At 34.2% G+C, this 17,542-nt stretch overlaps 1 protein-coding gene across 1 annotated transcript in view; it reads right to left on the reverse strand.

The window, feature by feature from the left end:
- The window catches only part of elp3 (elongator acetyltransferase complex subunit 3), a 32,689-nt gene extending 15,824 nt beyond the window's left edge, over positions 1-16,865 (reverse strand). The window contains exons 1-7 of the mRNA XM_079831760.1: positions 16,679-16,865; positions 16,011-16,110; positions 14,421-14,559; positions 14,248-14,318; positions 12,708-12,771; positions 12,535-12,603; positions 12,173-12,327 (exon numbers count right to left, since the gene is read on the reverse strand). Of these exons, the coding sequence (XP_079687886.1) occupies positions 12,173-12,327; positions 12,535-12,603; positions 12,708-12,771; positions 14,248-14,318; positions 14,421-14,559; positions 16,011-16,110; positions 16,679-16,700 (620 nt within the window). The 5' untranslated portion in view covers positions 16,701-16,865. The remainder of the gene's footprint in view (positions 1-12,172; positions 12,328-12,534; positions 12,604-12,707; positions 12,772-14,247; positions 14,319-14,420; positions 14,560-16,010; positions 16,111-16,678) is intronic.
- Between the last annotated feature and the right edge of the window lie 677 nt (positions 16,866-17,542).

The following is a 17,542-nucleotide window of genomic DNA, read 5'->3' on the forward strand; positions in this document are numbered from 1 at the left end:
CAAAGCTGAATTTATCATCATTACTCCAGTCTTCAGTGTCACATGATGCTTCAGAAATTGTAATATGATGATTTGAGCTCAAGAAACATTTATGATTATCAGTGTTTAAAACAGTTGTGTAGGTACAATGTTTTTAGGATTTTTTGAAAGCTTTCTATTTCAGAGAAATGCTGTTCTTTTGAACCTTCTATTCATCAAAGAATCCCGGGGAAAAGTGAGCATATTCAGCATAAGAGACTACCTAAAAAAAAAAAAAAAAGTACATATCCCAGTCTGAACTGTATTAGCCTACTGCAAGGCTTTGAATATTAACACCTGATCACTCTTGTGGGTTTGCTACTGTTACAATTAAAAACCGTATATGGGTAAAAACATGACAGCCAGACATGATGTAAGCAGCTCAGCTACAAATACTAAAATTGATACTGGTAGAGCAAATTATCAAGAATTGACAATAGTCAATCGTATTGGTGGCACCGAGGGGCCCCCAAATAAAATTCTGCTTAGGGCCCCATAAGGGCGTGGGCCGGCCCTGTTTCAAATAAATGCTAAATCCTGAGAAAAATGTTAGCTTCGACAAAAATATTAAGCAACAACTGTTTTCAACATTGAAAATAATAAGAAATGTTTCTTAAGCACCAAATCAGCATATTAGAATGATTTCTGAAGGATCGTGTGACACTGAAGACTGGAGTAAGGATACTGAAAATTCAGCTTAACCATCATAGGAATAAATCACATTTTAAAATGAATTCAGATAGAAAACAGAATTTTAAACTGTAAGATTTAAAAAAATATATTTTTTACTGTATTTTGATCAAATAAAAACATTAAAAATATATATATATACTGTATATAATGCATGTATATAATGCTATGTGTGGACTGTATGATAGAACCCTTCAACAAACAAAAAACTATTTTTCCTTTTTTTAAATGGCTCTTAAAAAATCTTCTGAGAAAGTCAAACTGAATGCAGGATAAAATGGAAAAATCATCCTATTATAGTTTCTGATGATAATATGAAATCTATTTTACGACTGAATTGGCTTCAATTGGCATACGGAATAGGCTTGCATCAATTTAATAATAATTCAGAAATGCGTGGTTTTTGGCTTCCTGTCATGCCTGACATAGTTCTGAAATTTTAATGGACATTTAATAGCCCAAAAACTCTTTCTGTCCATTTAGCTCCTGTTTCTTGCTCAAGATTTTAGACAATGTAGTTATGAAACCAACAGAGCGTTTCTCATTTGTACTTATTCTTTATATTTCTTTCTTTCTCTCGCTCTCTCTCTCTCTCTCTCTCCCTCCCTCCCTCACACACACTCACACACAAGATAAGCAATGTGCCTGAAATCGAACTGTTGTCTCCCCCATCTCTGGCTGATTAGCCGCCGGAACAATTATGGCAATCGTGTCATCTTAACAAACCCGCTGATAAGCTGTGGTGTGCCGACAATCCTGTGGACCTCTGCCTACGTGCACACACACACATACACACACTCTCTCTTATCAAGAAAATAAATAAAACAAAAACACAGTAATAAACTAACAGCGCCCTGCAGTGGCAGTCTATCCACATTTTGCAATCATCTCCTTTGGCTTTCATTCTAACTTCAAAACGTTCTACTTATTCATGGAGCTGAAGTCAACGGGGTGGTTAACAGCGTCCGAGTCAACACTTGGCCAAACTGACGGAAACAAGCTTTCTGAAAAAATTTAAAATCTTGACAAATATAAAAAGTTATACTTTAAAAAAAAATGGTTTAGACTAATGGTCAAAGTGAAAAGAGGCTTTTATTTGCTTGGTTAGCCAAGTTAATGCCGGCTAAACTTAACATATCAGGAGATGTGACTAATAACATACTTTATCTTGTCTTCATCATTTAAGCAAATAACCCAAATTCCACATTCTGTCTTATTGTTCTGTGACTAGGCAGAAAGGAGAGCCAATGCAGCTGCTCTGATAGTGGAAGACCAGTCCAAAAGCACCAGCTCTTCCTCCTAAAACTGCCACCCAACCAAATTTGCTCACCAGGGGTTTTGGCACTGTGCTTTAACTGATCCAAGGACTGCATGTGTTAATTTGACTTATATAGACTTAAATGACCCAACAGCAAAAAGCACTGATCCCAGGTCAGAGCTAATTAACTAGTGATTTTCCCCAGACACGCATAATAAGACAACACAGCTGCTCCAATCACTCTACTTTTATCTAACTCCTGCACTTATCGTCTGATCTTGGACCAGTTGTGTAATGGGTTGAAGACAAGTACATTTATGTATAATTACTTCTGAAGAAAATGTGAGTAGGCATTCATACTATATCGGTAGCACATTTTTTATTGGTCAATATTTGATATAGTCAAACCCAAATTTATTCAGACACCTTCAAACATTTCTCACATTATCACAGTTTATTCACTATAGTTTAGAAAATGGTAATAAATAGGGATGCACCGAAATGAAAATTCTTGGCCGAAGCCGAATAATAATAAACACTTGGCCGAAGGCGAATACCGAACACGGTTTTTACCTCTTTTTTCCCCATTTATTTTGCCCATTTTTTCAACATTGAATAAATTAAATAGTAAAAATTATCTTTTTACTATTTTGTCTTGCTTTTTTAAAAGAAAAATAAATTACAAAACTACAATTTAAAAATATTTATTTAACACTGAACATTTTGTAGCATTCCAGCAGACATTATAAAAAACAAAGCACATAACTTAAAATAAATTTTAAATTTTTGTTTACAAAAATATATTTTTTTATTTGGCCATCTTATGACATCTTATTTTATCTTTGGCCTATTATGCCTACTACAGGTATCATAATCAAATCACTGAGGGTGCTCTATTAAAGTGCAGATGTAGGCTAAGCAACGGCTCCAGCACAGCAGTGAGTGTAGGGTACAGTGAGACATTTAAGATTATTTCGAATTTTAAAAATATTTTGCAATCTATTAGTCTGCCTTTACATTGTTTTAATGCGTTACTGCGTACTATTTCACTATGTCACTTCCAAACTTTGCAGCGTGCAATTGGCCATTCATCCTTTTTGTAACATGAAAAACAATACTTTTATTCAATGGATTATATTATAGACTGTAGACTCGAAAGCGAGCCAAGACCACTCCATTTACGATCACTAAACGCTGTCGCTATGTCAGTTCATGGCGATCTCACAAAGTTCTGAAGCTGCTAACAATGCACAATAAATATCTACACTTTGTTTATTTGTTGTTTTGTGAGCCTGTCACCGCTGCAGAAACACGTGGTAAATGGATACATTTGACGTTCTACAGACACAAATATGCACTGGAGCATTTGCCAATATATTATTACATTATCAACTGAGGGTGCTCTTGCTTGCATTTGAGGGTGCTTAGACAGTGTCTGCAAAAAGCCATTTTTGCGTCTATCTCGGACACACTTTAATGCTTCCACACTTCCGACATGTTTGCTGCATTTAGAAGCATGCGCACCTCTCTCTCACACGCGCTGGTTGCTATATTTGATCGCGTCATCAAAAATGTAATTGTTCGGTTAAATTTATTCTGTCTTTCACTTGTTCGGAAAGTGTAACTTTTGCAATTTTCGGCCGAATAATTTCAGTTGCCAAACATTCGGTGCATCCCTAGTAATAAAATATGACAAGAACTCAGAGTTAAACTGTGTAAGAATAAATTCATCTTAATAATGTCAGATAACTTTGATAGAAAGGTATGTAATGGATTACAATCAACCATTCAGCTGTCAGCTGATTTAAGTACACAATTAGATAATAACAATTTTGGTCATCCAATTACCAAGCAATGCTAAAATGTGTTCAGTCTGTGGTGTGAAATATCGCATTAGCAACATTTAAGCAAAAACACTTTGGTCAGGTCAAAATGTCTGAATAATTTTGGTCCCAAATTTTTTATAAATTCTACTGGTAGTCCACTGTATGAAGAATTTTTGGGTATAATATGTGACAGTTTACTTTATTTTGCCATCCTCACTTACATAAATTAACTATAGTGTCCTGCACCCACTAGTAAAAATATTATATCTGGTGTCTGAATAATTTATGGTTTGACTGTGTGTATATATATATATATATATATATATATATATATATATATATATATATATATATATATATATATATATATATATATATATATATATATATATATATATATATATATATATATATATATATATTCTATATATATTAGGGCTGCACAATTAATCACATTTCTAATCGTGATTACAATTACGGACACCACAATTACATAATCGTTCAAAGGCGCAATTACAAAAAAAATGTCCACTTACATTATTCTGCATGCTTAAGATGTTTTGTTTTTCTTTCTACAGGTTAAGGATTTTTTCATAATTAAAATTTTTGTTTTACTATAACACTATAATACCATGCACTTTTTTTATTTAAAAAAAAAAAAAATCAAACCAATGTATAGTTTACATTTGAGGCTTAATGCTATAGAAAAGCAATAAACGGTTTTTAGGAAGAAAGTTTTCAGCTTTTTTTCAAAGAAAAATATGAAGCATGCAGTTGCTTCAAACAATGGTATAAAGCTATTCAAAACATCATTTAATGTGAATTGTGATAATTGTAATTAATAAATTGCAATTAAAAAATAATCGACAATTATGATTTTTGTCATAATCGTACAGCCCTAGTATATATAGTATATCTACAACATGTATATATCTACAACATCTATCTATTGGATGATATCGGATGTACAGTACTGTGCAAAAATCTTAGGCACGTTAGTATTTTCACACACACACACACGCCAGTCATTTATATCTTTGGCTGTAGTGTCAGTAGGTAATATCAGCTTACATTTCTTTTGCCATTAATTGTAATAATCCATTGAGATTTTCCTATGCACAAGGAGTCTGACAACAGCCAGTATGCTCCACACGCATATCTGATCTCACCATCATCAAGTCTGTCTGAGATTACAAGAAGAAACATAAAAACTGAGACTAAATCCAGAAGAACTGCAGCAACGTCTCCAAGACACTTGAAAAAAACAACAACCTGAAAAGCTACCTGAAAAACTATGTGCAAGTGTACCTAGGACAAAATGCAAAGGGTGGTCACACCAAGGGTTAGTGCACACCCTCTTCTTGTTTTAAAAAACTAGTTAGGATTAACTAAAGACACGCAGTGAAAAATTAGCACTGAAAAGACGTGGACAGGGTTATTTTTGCGGCTGACCTTATTACATATGAATTTGTAGGAGTTTTCCTTTCACTGATGCTAAATTTATGAGAGAAGAGTATTTAAATGAATCATGCAAGGTAATATACTAAGGTTTGCGCTCGTCAATTTACTGGTGTTTGCGCCATTATTTACAGTCCAAATAAAGAATGTCTTTAACCAGACACTAACTGGTAGATTGTGTTGGTCATTTTAGAAATGATCCAGCTGCGTCTGTTCTTTAATTTGCGCGTTGTCAGCAGTACATTTTTGGAATTGTGCTATCATGCTCATTTGCCCTGTTTAGTAAATCTGGCCCCTAATATTGATTTGATTTAGTTAACAGAAGTGAATTGATAAATAAAATCTATTCATGACATTATTATTGAAAGCATCCTCACTTTACAACACTTTCACACAAGTGCCTAAACCTTTTCACAGTACTGTAGCTTTGCAGGTCGGTTTTCTTCACGTCTTGGAGACGTTGCCGCAGTTCTTCTGGATTTAGTCTGTCTCAGTTTTTTCAATTTCTTCAAGTAGTAATAATAATAATAATAATACATTTTATTGATAAAGCACTTTACATTTTAAAGAAAATCTCAAAATGCTACAAAGGGAGAAAAAAATTAAATAAAGCAGTTAGAGCAATTAAGAATTAAGTAAAAATTAACACAAAAATGTAAACACTAAAAACAATTTAAACATTGAAAGACTTTCTAAACAGGTACGTTTTTAGTCCCTTTTTGAAAGCATCAGTCGTTTGTGGAGCCCTCCGGTGTTCAGGGAGGGCATTCCACAGGCGTGGAGCAGCGGCACAGAAGGCTCTGTCCCCAATGGTGCAGGTCTTAATCCTAGGGGGACGGAGCCGATGAGTGTTTGTGGAGCGAAGAGAACGTGCTGAGATCTGTGGAGTAATGAGTTCTTTAAGGTAGGTGGGAGCATTGCCATGAATCCACTGATGTGTGAGGAGTAAGGGTGTAACGGTACACAAAACTGACGGTTTGGTACGTACCTCAGTTTTGAAGTCACGGTTCGGTACGGGTTCGGTACAGCAGTTTTAAAAAATTGCTTTTTATTTATTAATTTTTTTAACAGTGGTTTACTGAAAAAATGTGTCAAACCTTAAATGAATTCAATTATAACTAAAAGTTTCTTAAGGATAATGCTGTTAACTATATAGGGAGCCCTTACTTGCACATTATTACTATAGCCTAATATTAAAGATTAACAACAGAACCCAAACTATGAGCCTAGATTCAGCTGACATTCATGTTTAGATATAACAATCAACACTCAAATAACACATTGTGTGCCAACATGTAAACTTCACATAAGGCAGTTTTGCATTAACTCCTAAATCTAATTATAAAATTAGGGTTTTTTTTCTCCAATTTGTTGTTGAAATATAATAATTTATACACAGTGGCTGTCATTTTCATGACAGATTTATCTAAACATACATTAAACAAGACATTCCTAAGAGGTTAAGTAGAATTTTATATATATAAATTGGACAGTAAATTTACGTTTTGGGAGTTCATTTTTAGTCCATCCTGAAGTCCGTTTTGCAGAGATGGACTAAAAATGAACTCCCAAAACGTACTGCCAGATTCTGGAAGATGAATTCTTCAAACAGTGGTACTAGAGGATGTGGTGCTGGTCCTTCAAGAGTCACTCTCAACCTATCTGTCCATAAAGCCTATAAAAAAACCTTCTTCATGTATTTTACAACACTTCAGCTTGTGATTCTTATCTAGTGGGGGTCATTTTTTAGGATTCTTTACCTAACTGAAGTCTCTGAGATCCTGACACCTTGCACTTCTGGAGACTCCAGGTAGGTTGCAGCTCTGGAAAATGGTGGCGCTGGAGACTAAAGGGTTCCTGATGGTTTCACCCTTAATTCTTCACCTTAATTCTTAATTCTTTTGCGGTTAATAGGTGTCTTTTCTTCACCACCTGTTTTTGTCAGATCCTGCTGACCCAACGAGCATTTCACTGTCCAATGGTCACGCCTTAACTGCAATGTCTAGTATTGCATTAGTATTGCATCCTTCTCATGGGCATTTAATACTTTTTGACTTTTCAGTCTGAGTTAAATCTCTTTTTTGGCTCAATTTATCTGTAAAAGAAAACATGCCTAATAATTCTGCACACCTGAATATAAGGTGATTTTCATTTCCAGCCTTCATGAACAATTATATATCACTTATACATTATTAAATACTAAATCAATAGTAGTTATTAGGATTACTGTGGTTTGGAATTGGTCAAATGTGCCTGGAAAAAAAATATGATCAGAAAATCAACGTGCCTAATAATTCTGCACTCCCTGTACATATATATATATATATATATATATATATATATATATATATATATATATATATATATATATATATATATATATATATATATATATATATATATATATATATATATATATATATATATATATATATATATATATATATATATATATATATATATATATATATATACACATATACACACACTTCAGTGGTTCACCACAGAAAACATTCTCTCTGCATCAGTATTTGAATGGGGTAGTATTGTTTTTTGTTGTTGATTTCTTTGTCTATTAAGACAAAATGCATCTATAAGACAAAATTTTAAAGCACTATGTAGAGGCATGATTTTGTCTAAATAGAACTACTTTAACTTACAAGCTACTTGTAAGTTAAACTAGTTGTTACATTCAAGCTACCCTTTTGAAAATATAGCTAAGTTACTATCAAAAAGCATTTTTACAATGGCATTGTTACAAATAACTGAACAATTGTTAATGAAGAATGTTGTAATATTTGGGGTTTCAAGCAACATAATGCAATGTAATTATGATTTCAAAGAGTATGGGGTGAATTCAGGGTTATTGGGACACTTTTTTCCCAGTCATTTCAATGGCAAAAACTGTCAGAATCATGCGATTTTGTAAACCAAATACTTTTTTGGCTGAATGGTGATAAAACGGTATATACCCCGGTATATAATATATATAGATATATATCCCGGTTTTTTCGAAGTTTTTCTATTTGGAAAAAAATGTATCTGTACTTATTTTAATAATTTTATCTCACATCCTGCCCACTGATGTCCTAAAAGCAATGTTGATATTGAAATACAGTGAATGTAATGTAGGCTATGCAATACATTGTGCAAAAAGGGGGTTTATACGGTGGCCAAAAACTAAATTAATAATTTTGAAAAAGCATAGGCTATTAGAATACTTGATTACCCCATAATGGTCACTTTCATAAAAAATATATTTACTTGTGGGTTTAAAATTCCACATATGGCACATTTACTGTCCAACAACAAATATTTTAGAAATATGTATATTTTAGTCAGATTTATTGCGTTCCTATTCTATTGCGCTCCGTCTGTTTGGCTTTAAAGAAATTCAAAATCATTTCTGACCCTATGTCTTTGACTTTGTCTATGCACTTTTCAGATTAAATTTAAAATAGCACTATAATATTTAAACATAAATATTAAACAAAATAGCTACATTTAATAGCTACAGCAAGTACAGGCAAATTTCATGTCAGAACTGGATTTGAGCGAACGTTGTTTTACTGGTGAGCGCGCAGTTCATGAGTGGAGCGTTCGCTTGGGCCGTGAGATTGAGCTGAGCGTCACACCGCACCGCTTCGCTCATTACAGACTTGTTCTCGTCAGAACCCAAAACGGAATGTAGCTTTTGGTCGCACTACGCCGTATTTATTTGCACATTTATCTTGAATCCCCTCACTGAAAGCATAACTACCGTAGTCGATAACGAGTAGCTGGTAACTGGTAGATCTATAAACTCATCTTTCAGTTATTTGACCGACCAGGTTGACACTTCAGCGTGAGAAATCAGGGGTGTGGCGTGTGAGCGTGTGAAACCATTCGTATGCGTGTGTCTCACGGCCAATGCGTGAGAGTTGGCAGCTCTGTATATATATATATATATATTAGGGCTGCAACGACGCGTCGACGTCGACGATGACGTGAAATGCGTCGACGGCACATTATTTACGTTCTACAATGGAACAGAAGATCTAGAACAATGGCAGCTTCTGCTCCCGGGCATAGTGAAAATGATCATTTATCATATAAAGCCAGACCGCGACATTCAAAAGTGTGGGAGTACTTTAAACAGAAGCCGAAAAAAACTGTGCTTTGTTTGCTCTAATGCCGGTTTCACACTGCGCGCGGTGGCAGAGCAGGAGCTGTGCGCGTGGAGAGCGGGAGCTTTCACACGGCCAATCAGTGTTGCCAAGTCCCGTTTTTTTCCGCGGAATTGGGCTACTTCTACACTGTTGCCACGGGCTGTGTCTCATGTCCGCGGGTTGAAGCGATCCCAACTATGTGATATTTAGCCCCGGGAATGAGAATTTTAGCAGGCAGCCCTGCAAAAAAAACACACATATTTAACCCCCCAAACGCGATGTTTACCAGAGAACCTCCCCGAAACGCGATTGGGCTTGTTTTGGGCTAGTTTTGAGTAACGAATGGGTGGGTTTTGTTGTGAAAACCTGGCAACCCTGCTGCCAGTGTTCGTCTCGCGCAGCTGAACCGTGGCGCGTGTATTGCAACAGACGGTCACATTTTCCGGGGTTCTTCTCCGACCCCAGTACGTCTCGTGCTTTTATTTATTATGGGCTGCATATTTCTCCTGTTAATGCGACCTGGTTCCCCTCTGTCCCAAACACATATGCATAATAACATGCTGTATATAGGTAGTTTACATGATTAAAGTAACATTAAAGTTAAGATATGCCTCTAGCTTTAATCATTTAAATATGTCTTTGAAATTTGGGCAAAAACTTCTGGCAGCTTTAGTCGTTGTTTATGCACATGTATCTTCAAAATAGACGACTAGTTATACTATATTAAAACTATGCTGAAAGCTCCTGTATGTGAACCTTTTGCAGATAAATACAAGCGCATTTTCGTTTACTATTGACACAAATCAATAAGTAAATCATACTCAACTACTATAGTAAACAACTTTTCCTAATTAGGCCTACTCTGTATACATTTTATGATGAATAGTATCATTATATATTATGTTTAAAAAGCTTCTTGTGTTCATATATTTCATTATAAAATGGCATACTATGTACACTACCCTTCCTGAAATACAATTAATATTGTCATCATTCATTGATTTCATGTTAAAATAATATACAAATTCACTACCCTCTTTGAAATACAATAATCAGTAAAAAAGAATCATAAGATTAATCCGGAAAAATAATCGTTTGATTAGTCGACTAATCGAAAAAATAATCGTTAGATTAGTCGACAGAAAAAATAATCGTTTGTTGCAGCTCTAATATATATATATATATATATATATATATATATATATATATATATATATATATATATATATATATATATATATATATATATATATATATATATATATATATATATATATATATATATATATATATATATATATATATATATATATATACATATATACATACACAGGCTAATATTGTGCATATATTTAGTGAAAGAGTTGATTTCTCTAGTGAATTAACAGCTGTGGACACTGAAGGACTGCCTGAGGTAACTTAAATGTAATGCTACAGGACATTGTTTTCAAGCTGTATGACGTCTTTCCGCGGTTGAAACACTGATTGAGCGATTACACGATATATGATACGTTTCAGTAAGTGTATCCTCAACATACCTTAAGATATTAATTCATGTTTATTCTTCTGGAAGAGATGATCGCATTCACTCGCGCGCCGCGGCAGCTTGAAATGACACACAGTGATCAGTCGTCACATTAAAGAGCGTCAAAACGGCATTTATCGTTTGCACTTCGTGATAAAATGGACTGAATACTTAATATGTTTGTGTGGGAACTAGGATTGAAGTGTGTTCCGTGCTTACAACAAGCGACTGTTGACTGTTAAAGACCGCATTCGTACCGTTCTGTACACGGGCGCACCGAACCGAAAGCACTGTACCGAAACGGTTCGGTACGAATAAGTGTACCGTACCGTTACATCCCTAGTGAGGAGGGAAACTTTATACTCGATCTGAGCGGAAATAGGAAGCCAATGTAGAGACTGAAGAATTGGTGTGATGTGTTCATATTTACGCACTCTCATCAGGATCCTAGCAGAACTGTTCTGTATGTGCTGGAGACATGTTCTGTGTGTAATCACAGACAGACTCGATGACGGTGAGATCAGAGGAGCATACTGGAGCATACTGTCTGATGTCAGACTCCTTGTGCATATAAAAATCTCTATGGATTATTACAATTAATGAAAAAAGGAATGTTTGGAAATGTAAATATTTCCCACTGACAAACTACAGCAAAATATATAAATAGCTGGCTTAAAACCATTTGTGTGTGTGAAAACACTAACGTGCCTAAGACTTTTGCACAGTGCTGTATAGTATTAGCCAATATTTGATATTTAATTGTGTTATGCTTTAGGTTTTTTTTTTATGTACATATAAAAAGCATTTTACCGCATGTTGTACTGTGCATGCTTGTTTGTGACAAATTAAAATAAAATAAAATATTGTATTTATATTGTGTTTGTGATGCCTAAATTCACTAAGTTAAGTTTTCAGTGTTTTATTTTTATTTTATTTAAACAAAATTTTTGAATTTTAATCAGTCATAAAACATTTTTTTTTACATTATAACTTGATTTCAAGCTAAATTTGACAGATAACAGATAACATAAATAGCAGATATTATTAATTAAGTAATTCTTACTTTCTAATTCTTACAAAGACAAGCACATTAAGCCAAAAAGAACGTTGTCTTTCCTAAGGCATAGAACTCATTGATGATGGACAGTTTCTTGCCCTCTCCTAGCCTTGTGAATTTGTGTCACGAAACTCATAATTAAGAGTGGCCTGATTCTATCACTCAGACAAGTTCATCATGGGGCATTGGTACCTGACAGCTTCAGTGACGTTGTTGGACGTGTGTCCTGACAGTGCGTCGTGAAGGTTACGGATGAAATAGTCTCTGTACTCCTCCGGCAGAGCCATGAATGTGCCTCCCATCACAATGAACTCCACTTTATCCACGCTGTGACCCAGCTGCTTGAGCTAGATGTGCAAACACAGCAGCATAATGACGTTAACACAATCTAAATGAGTGGAAAAGCTGAGAGGATCATCAACCCTGGAGATCTAAACCGTAAAATCAAAACCATTAAGTAGTATATTACAATATTATTTCACTGTAACCATATTATTTTAATTGTACAATGCTTAAAAAGCAGCTGATGAACATAAGCTGTGAAGATGACTCACCTGTTCCACTCGATGCCTAGTCTGGAGGTAGGGATCATATCGTGCACGGATGGCTCTCATTGACGTGGGCTAGGTACAAAGGGAGTCAAAATGAAGCATACTGCATGACACCACTGCGAAACTCATAAAAATATGTGTGATAGCATTGCTTTTGGAGCCAGAAGGATAATTACCTCGTATCCTGTGTAAGACTGTGTGGAATATTCAAAATCTGAGTCCGGACCCCCTGGGCAGTAGCTGTTTGAGCAAATGAAAACAAAAACCAACTACATCAATTTCAAAACTGAGACCAGTTTTATCATTATATCCTGCTAATAAAAGTTTCCCCACCAACTGATACACAATGCTAATAGCTTGAGCCAGATGCAGGCCCACATGGAATTGCTCATTTGTAAGTCATTTTGTATAAAAGCGTGAGCTGAATGAATAAATGTACTGTTAGGGGTTGGTAAGAATAAAAAAAAAAAAGTCTGTTTTGTGATCAAAAATATTGTAAAAACAGTAACACTGGGAGGTATTATTAGAATTTAAATAACTAAAATAACTGTTTTCTATTGTCAAATCGATTAATCGTGATTAATCACAACCCAAATGAAAGATTTTGTTTACATAATATATGTGTGTGTACAGTGTATAATTATTATGTATATATAAATATACACACATGCATGTATATATTTAAGAATTTTTTTATATATAGATATAAAATATGTATATTTATGTATATATTATAAATTATATAAATATATATACAGAATATACACGCAAACATGAATGAGTATGTATACATAATAATTATACACAGTACACACACACATATATTATGTAAACACAAACTTTTATTTTGGATACTTTTCATTTTGTATAAAAGCGTGAGCTGAATAAATAAATGTACTGTTAGGGGTTGGTAAGAATAAAAAAAAAAAATGCTGAAGTGCAGAAGTCTGTTTTGTGATCAAAAATATTGTAAAAACAGTAACACTGGGAGGTATTATTAGAATTTAAATAACTAAAATAACTGTTTTCTATTGTCAAATCGATTAATCGTGATTAATCACAACCCAAATGAAAGATTTTGTTTACATAATATATGTGTGTGTACAGTGTATAATTATTATGTATATATAAATATACACACATGCATGTATATATTTAAGAATTTTTTTATATATAGATATAAAATATGTATATTTATGTATATAATATAAATTATATAAATATATATACAGAATATACATGCAAACATGAATGAGTATGTATACATAATAATTATACACAGTACACACACACATATATTATGTAAACACAAACTTTTATTTTGGATGCGATTAATCGTGATTAATTTTAATATATTTTAAAATGTACATTATTCCTGTGATGGCAAAGCTGAATTTTCAGTCTTAAGTGTCACATGATCCTTCTGAAATCATTCTAATATGCTGAATTGGTGCTTAAGAAACATTTCTCATTTATTATTGTTGAAAACAAAAACATTTCAGAATTCTTTGATGAATAGAAAGCTCAATAGAACATCATTTTTTTACATTTTAAATCTGTTATAACATTATAAATGTCTTTTGATCCATTTAATGCATCCTTGCTAAATAAAAGTATTTAGTTATTTATTTAAAAAAAGAAAAATCTTACTGACCCCAAACTTTTGAACGGTAGTGTAAAAGAACCATAAGGACACATAATTCTGAACATACTCACACACAGATGTTGCCCGTGAAGCTGATGTGTGGACAGCGATGAGGCTTGCACATCACAGCAACAACTGCAATCTACAAAGAAATAATAAATCAAAGTCTGAGCACCGGTTTCATGTCTACATTATACTATCCTTACACCATCCCAAATACAAATGGCCAATAAACCATCCTTACCCCACTGGCAGTGCGGATGGGTTTGGCTTTCAGTTTGGGCACCAAGGCTCTTCGATAATGAGGCGGCACTGCAGCAATAATGTCCACGAGCCGTGGCTGTGCAGAGAGACCGTATTTGGCTGATGTCTTCGTCTTGACTCTATAAAGACATAATTTTAGCTGTGAGTCTATCTTGGTTTATAGTTATCCAGTGAGAAAACAGTTCCACTTGTGTTGTGAAACTAAGTTGCAGGAAATGGAAGTTGCGATTTTCTTTTCTTCCCTATTGTGAGGTATATCTGTGTGAAACGACTTCTCAAACAAGAAAATGTTTAAGACAGGACTTGATTTTGTCTATCGGGAATAGATTGAATGGTTGTCGTTTGCTGTTGCTGTGGCTGTATTGTCCTCGGGCCAGTAAAAACATCATCCGAGAAGAGAAGTAGTTGCAAAAGGGATGGGAAGATACTTAGATTCAAGTTATGAAGGGTAAATGAAGTGCATTTATTACAAAATACTGCAATATTACATACAAAAATAAGAATTGTCATGATGACACTAGCCACGTTTACATGCACACTTTTTTGTCATTCCGATTTAAATCATTCCGATTGAAAGATTCGGTGGACTGTTTACATGAGATGTTATCTGTTTGTGGTTAGACGTTATCTAAACCGATCTGGTGTTTACATGTGCTGACTTTCAGTCGGAATCATTCCGTAATTTTTATATTTATTTATTTTTCTGTGGGCGGACATGCAGTAGTTTAAACTAATTGATGTCCTATACAATGGCTATTTCAACAGCTGTGAATGATGAATGCGGAATCAAAATGAATTCAATTCATTTATTTTGAAAAACACAAAATTAACAATAAAATGCACCCACATTATTAATAAAAAACATAGGACGTGCTCAGCAAGACTAGTACTAAACGCATAGATATTTCAGATGATTAAGGAAAGACCATAATCACAAAGGTATAAATATTAACAAAAGTATTAAAGACCGTGGGTAAACCAATTTGAAGCAATTGTTGAACTTTTTTTTAAATATCTAACTTACGAGAAACAGAGAAATATCGACACGTCCTCTCCAGCAGCTTGAATTTTCCCCATTGAAATGGCAACTCTCAACGGCCACCAGGACTTATACAGTTTTATAAAAGCTATTCATTATTTGTTGTAAAGTGTAAGAATCACCTCAGAAAAATGTATTCTTCTGTCAGGCGCAGTTGAAGCCTAGGACAAACGCCAGGCTATGTCTGTGTCATTATTCCAACATCATGTTCATAACATGTTACGAAATAAAACGTTTAATACCTCAGGAGGCGCGCGCTGTAGGCTATATCACGTCACAGAAAGACGTACAAAGTAATCGGATCAGGTCGTTTACATGGTGACATTTTTCGTTTGATCGGTTCATGAAAAGGTTTATCCCACCCCTCTCAAACCGATTACAATTTCATTCGGTTTGGCCATTTCTATTCCGATTGAGGTGTTTAAATGGAGCATTTTCATTCGGATTGGACTTTTAAACCGATTACAGTGCTCCATGTAAACGCACCTATTGAGATTATATTAAATAAATTAATCTTTAAAATGCACTAACTTGTTAAGGTTAATATCTTTTCCCTGTTCGTGGGCCTCGACCAACTGATTGATGACATCAGCAATGGTCATCATCATCAGTTCTGCACGGCTCAAGTCGCCTGATGTGGACACAGAAAGCACTGAGTTAAGCAGACAGGTCATGTTATAGAAATACAAATCTCTATCTGTACTCTTGTCTTAGCAGAATGAATCCAGACACCTGACACAACTGTTAAGGACTAGTTAAAGAATAAAACTAGTTACTTGGGATGAACGTTTTACTATAAACCTTACACCTAACTCAACATATGCTGACACAAGTGACTTGGAATGTGTTTTTTGTAATAAAAGGAAAACATAAGTAATTCCATTTGCTAGTGTGATCTTCCACATTGATTCATCCATGACAAAAACATATCCAAAAAGGTACAATTATTAATATGCAAGAACCCCATAATGTGCCTTCATTCACATAACTTTGTTAACTTTTGTCACAATGTCATTTTAATAGTGACGAACAATTACCAAACGGCGTATGCCAATTAAATATACGAAATATATAATTCCCATAAACATACAATACCCAAGTCATAGTAACGTAAGATGAGGAAAGATTAGACATTACAACATGCTCTTAGCAGCTAACAGAATACGTCCTCCTGCTTCAAATTAGCAGTAAATACTTACTCTTCTTTTTCGGTTTTCCCATCTTGGAAATAATCTACAAATAATAATTCAGAACTCGTATACGATAAATACTAAAACTTGCAGTTAGTTAGATCATCAACAACAGATAAAAACGTCAACATCAGTATGAACATGCTACACTCTTCCGTAAAGCGAATGCGTATGTCGTAAAGCAACACATGTAAGCACAGTTGTCGTAAAGTTGTCAGGCACTTTGCTGTTTACTACAGCAGTTGTGAAGTATACACACAGGAGGACCTCTAGTGTTCAGATTATCTCTGAAGTAGCCTAGTATATTTTGCCTTATAAGGCTATTGTGTAATATAAATATTGTAATATAATGTAATATACATATAAATAATATTTTTTGTTGAAATGATCTTGTCAGGAAAAAGTTTGCGAATGTTATGAACATCATAAAAGTGTCATTGTAATAGAGTAATCACAGACAGTATAGTATCATAAATGTTTCAGAATTGTTTCCATCAACTACTATTATGTATGCCCTAAGTGATATCTGAAACTTAATAATTTCTAAGCAGTCTTTTGAATCTATATATACCCCATTCATATCTGAACACTGTAGTAACTTGCTATATTTAGGATGATCTAGGGGTTTGGTTCTACAGCTGTGCAACACCAAACTGATGCATTATCTATCTATCTATCTATCTATCTATCTATCTATCTATCTATCTATCTATCTATCTATCTATCTATCTATCTATCTATCTATCTATCTATCTATCTATCTATCTATCTATCTATCTATCTATCTATCTATCTATCTATCTATCTATCTATCTATCTATCTATCTATCTCTAATAGGGAGTAATGTCTATAGAATGCATAGCCCATATTGC

The sequence above is a fragment of the Gobio gobio genome (assembly GCF_949357685.1).
Source record: "Gobio gobio genome assembly, chromosome: 12".
NCBI lineage: Eukaryota > Metazoa > Chordata > Actinopteri > Cypriniformes > Gobionidae > Gobio > Gobio gobio.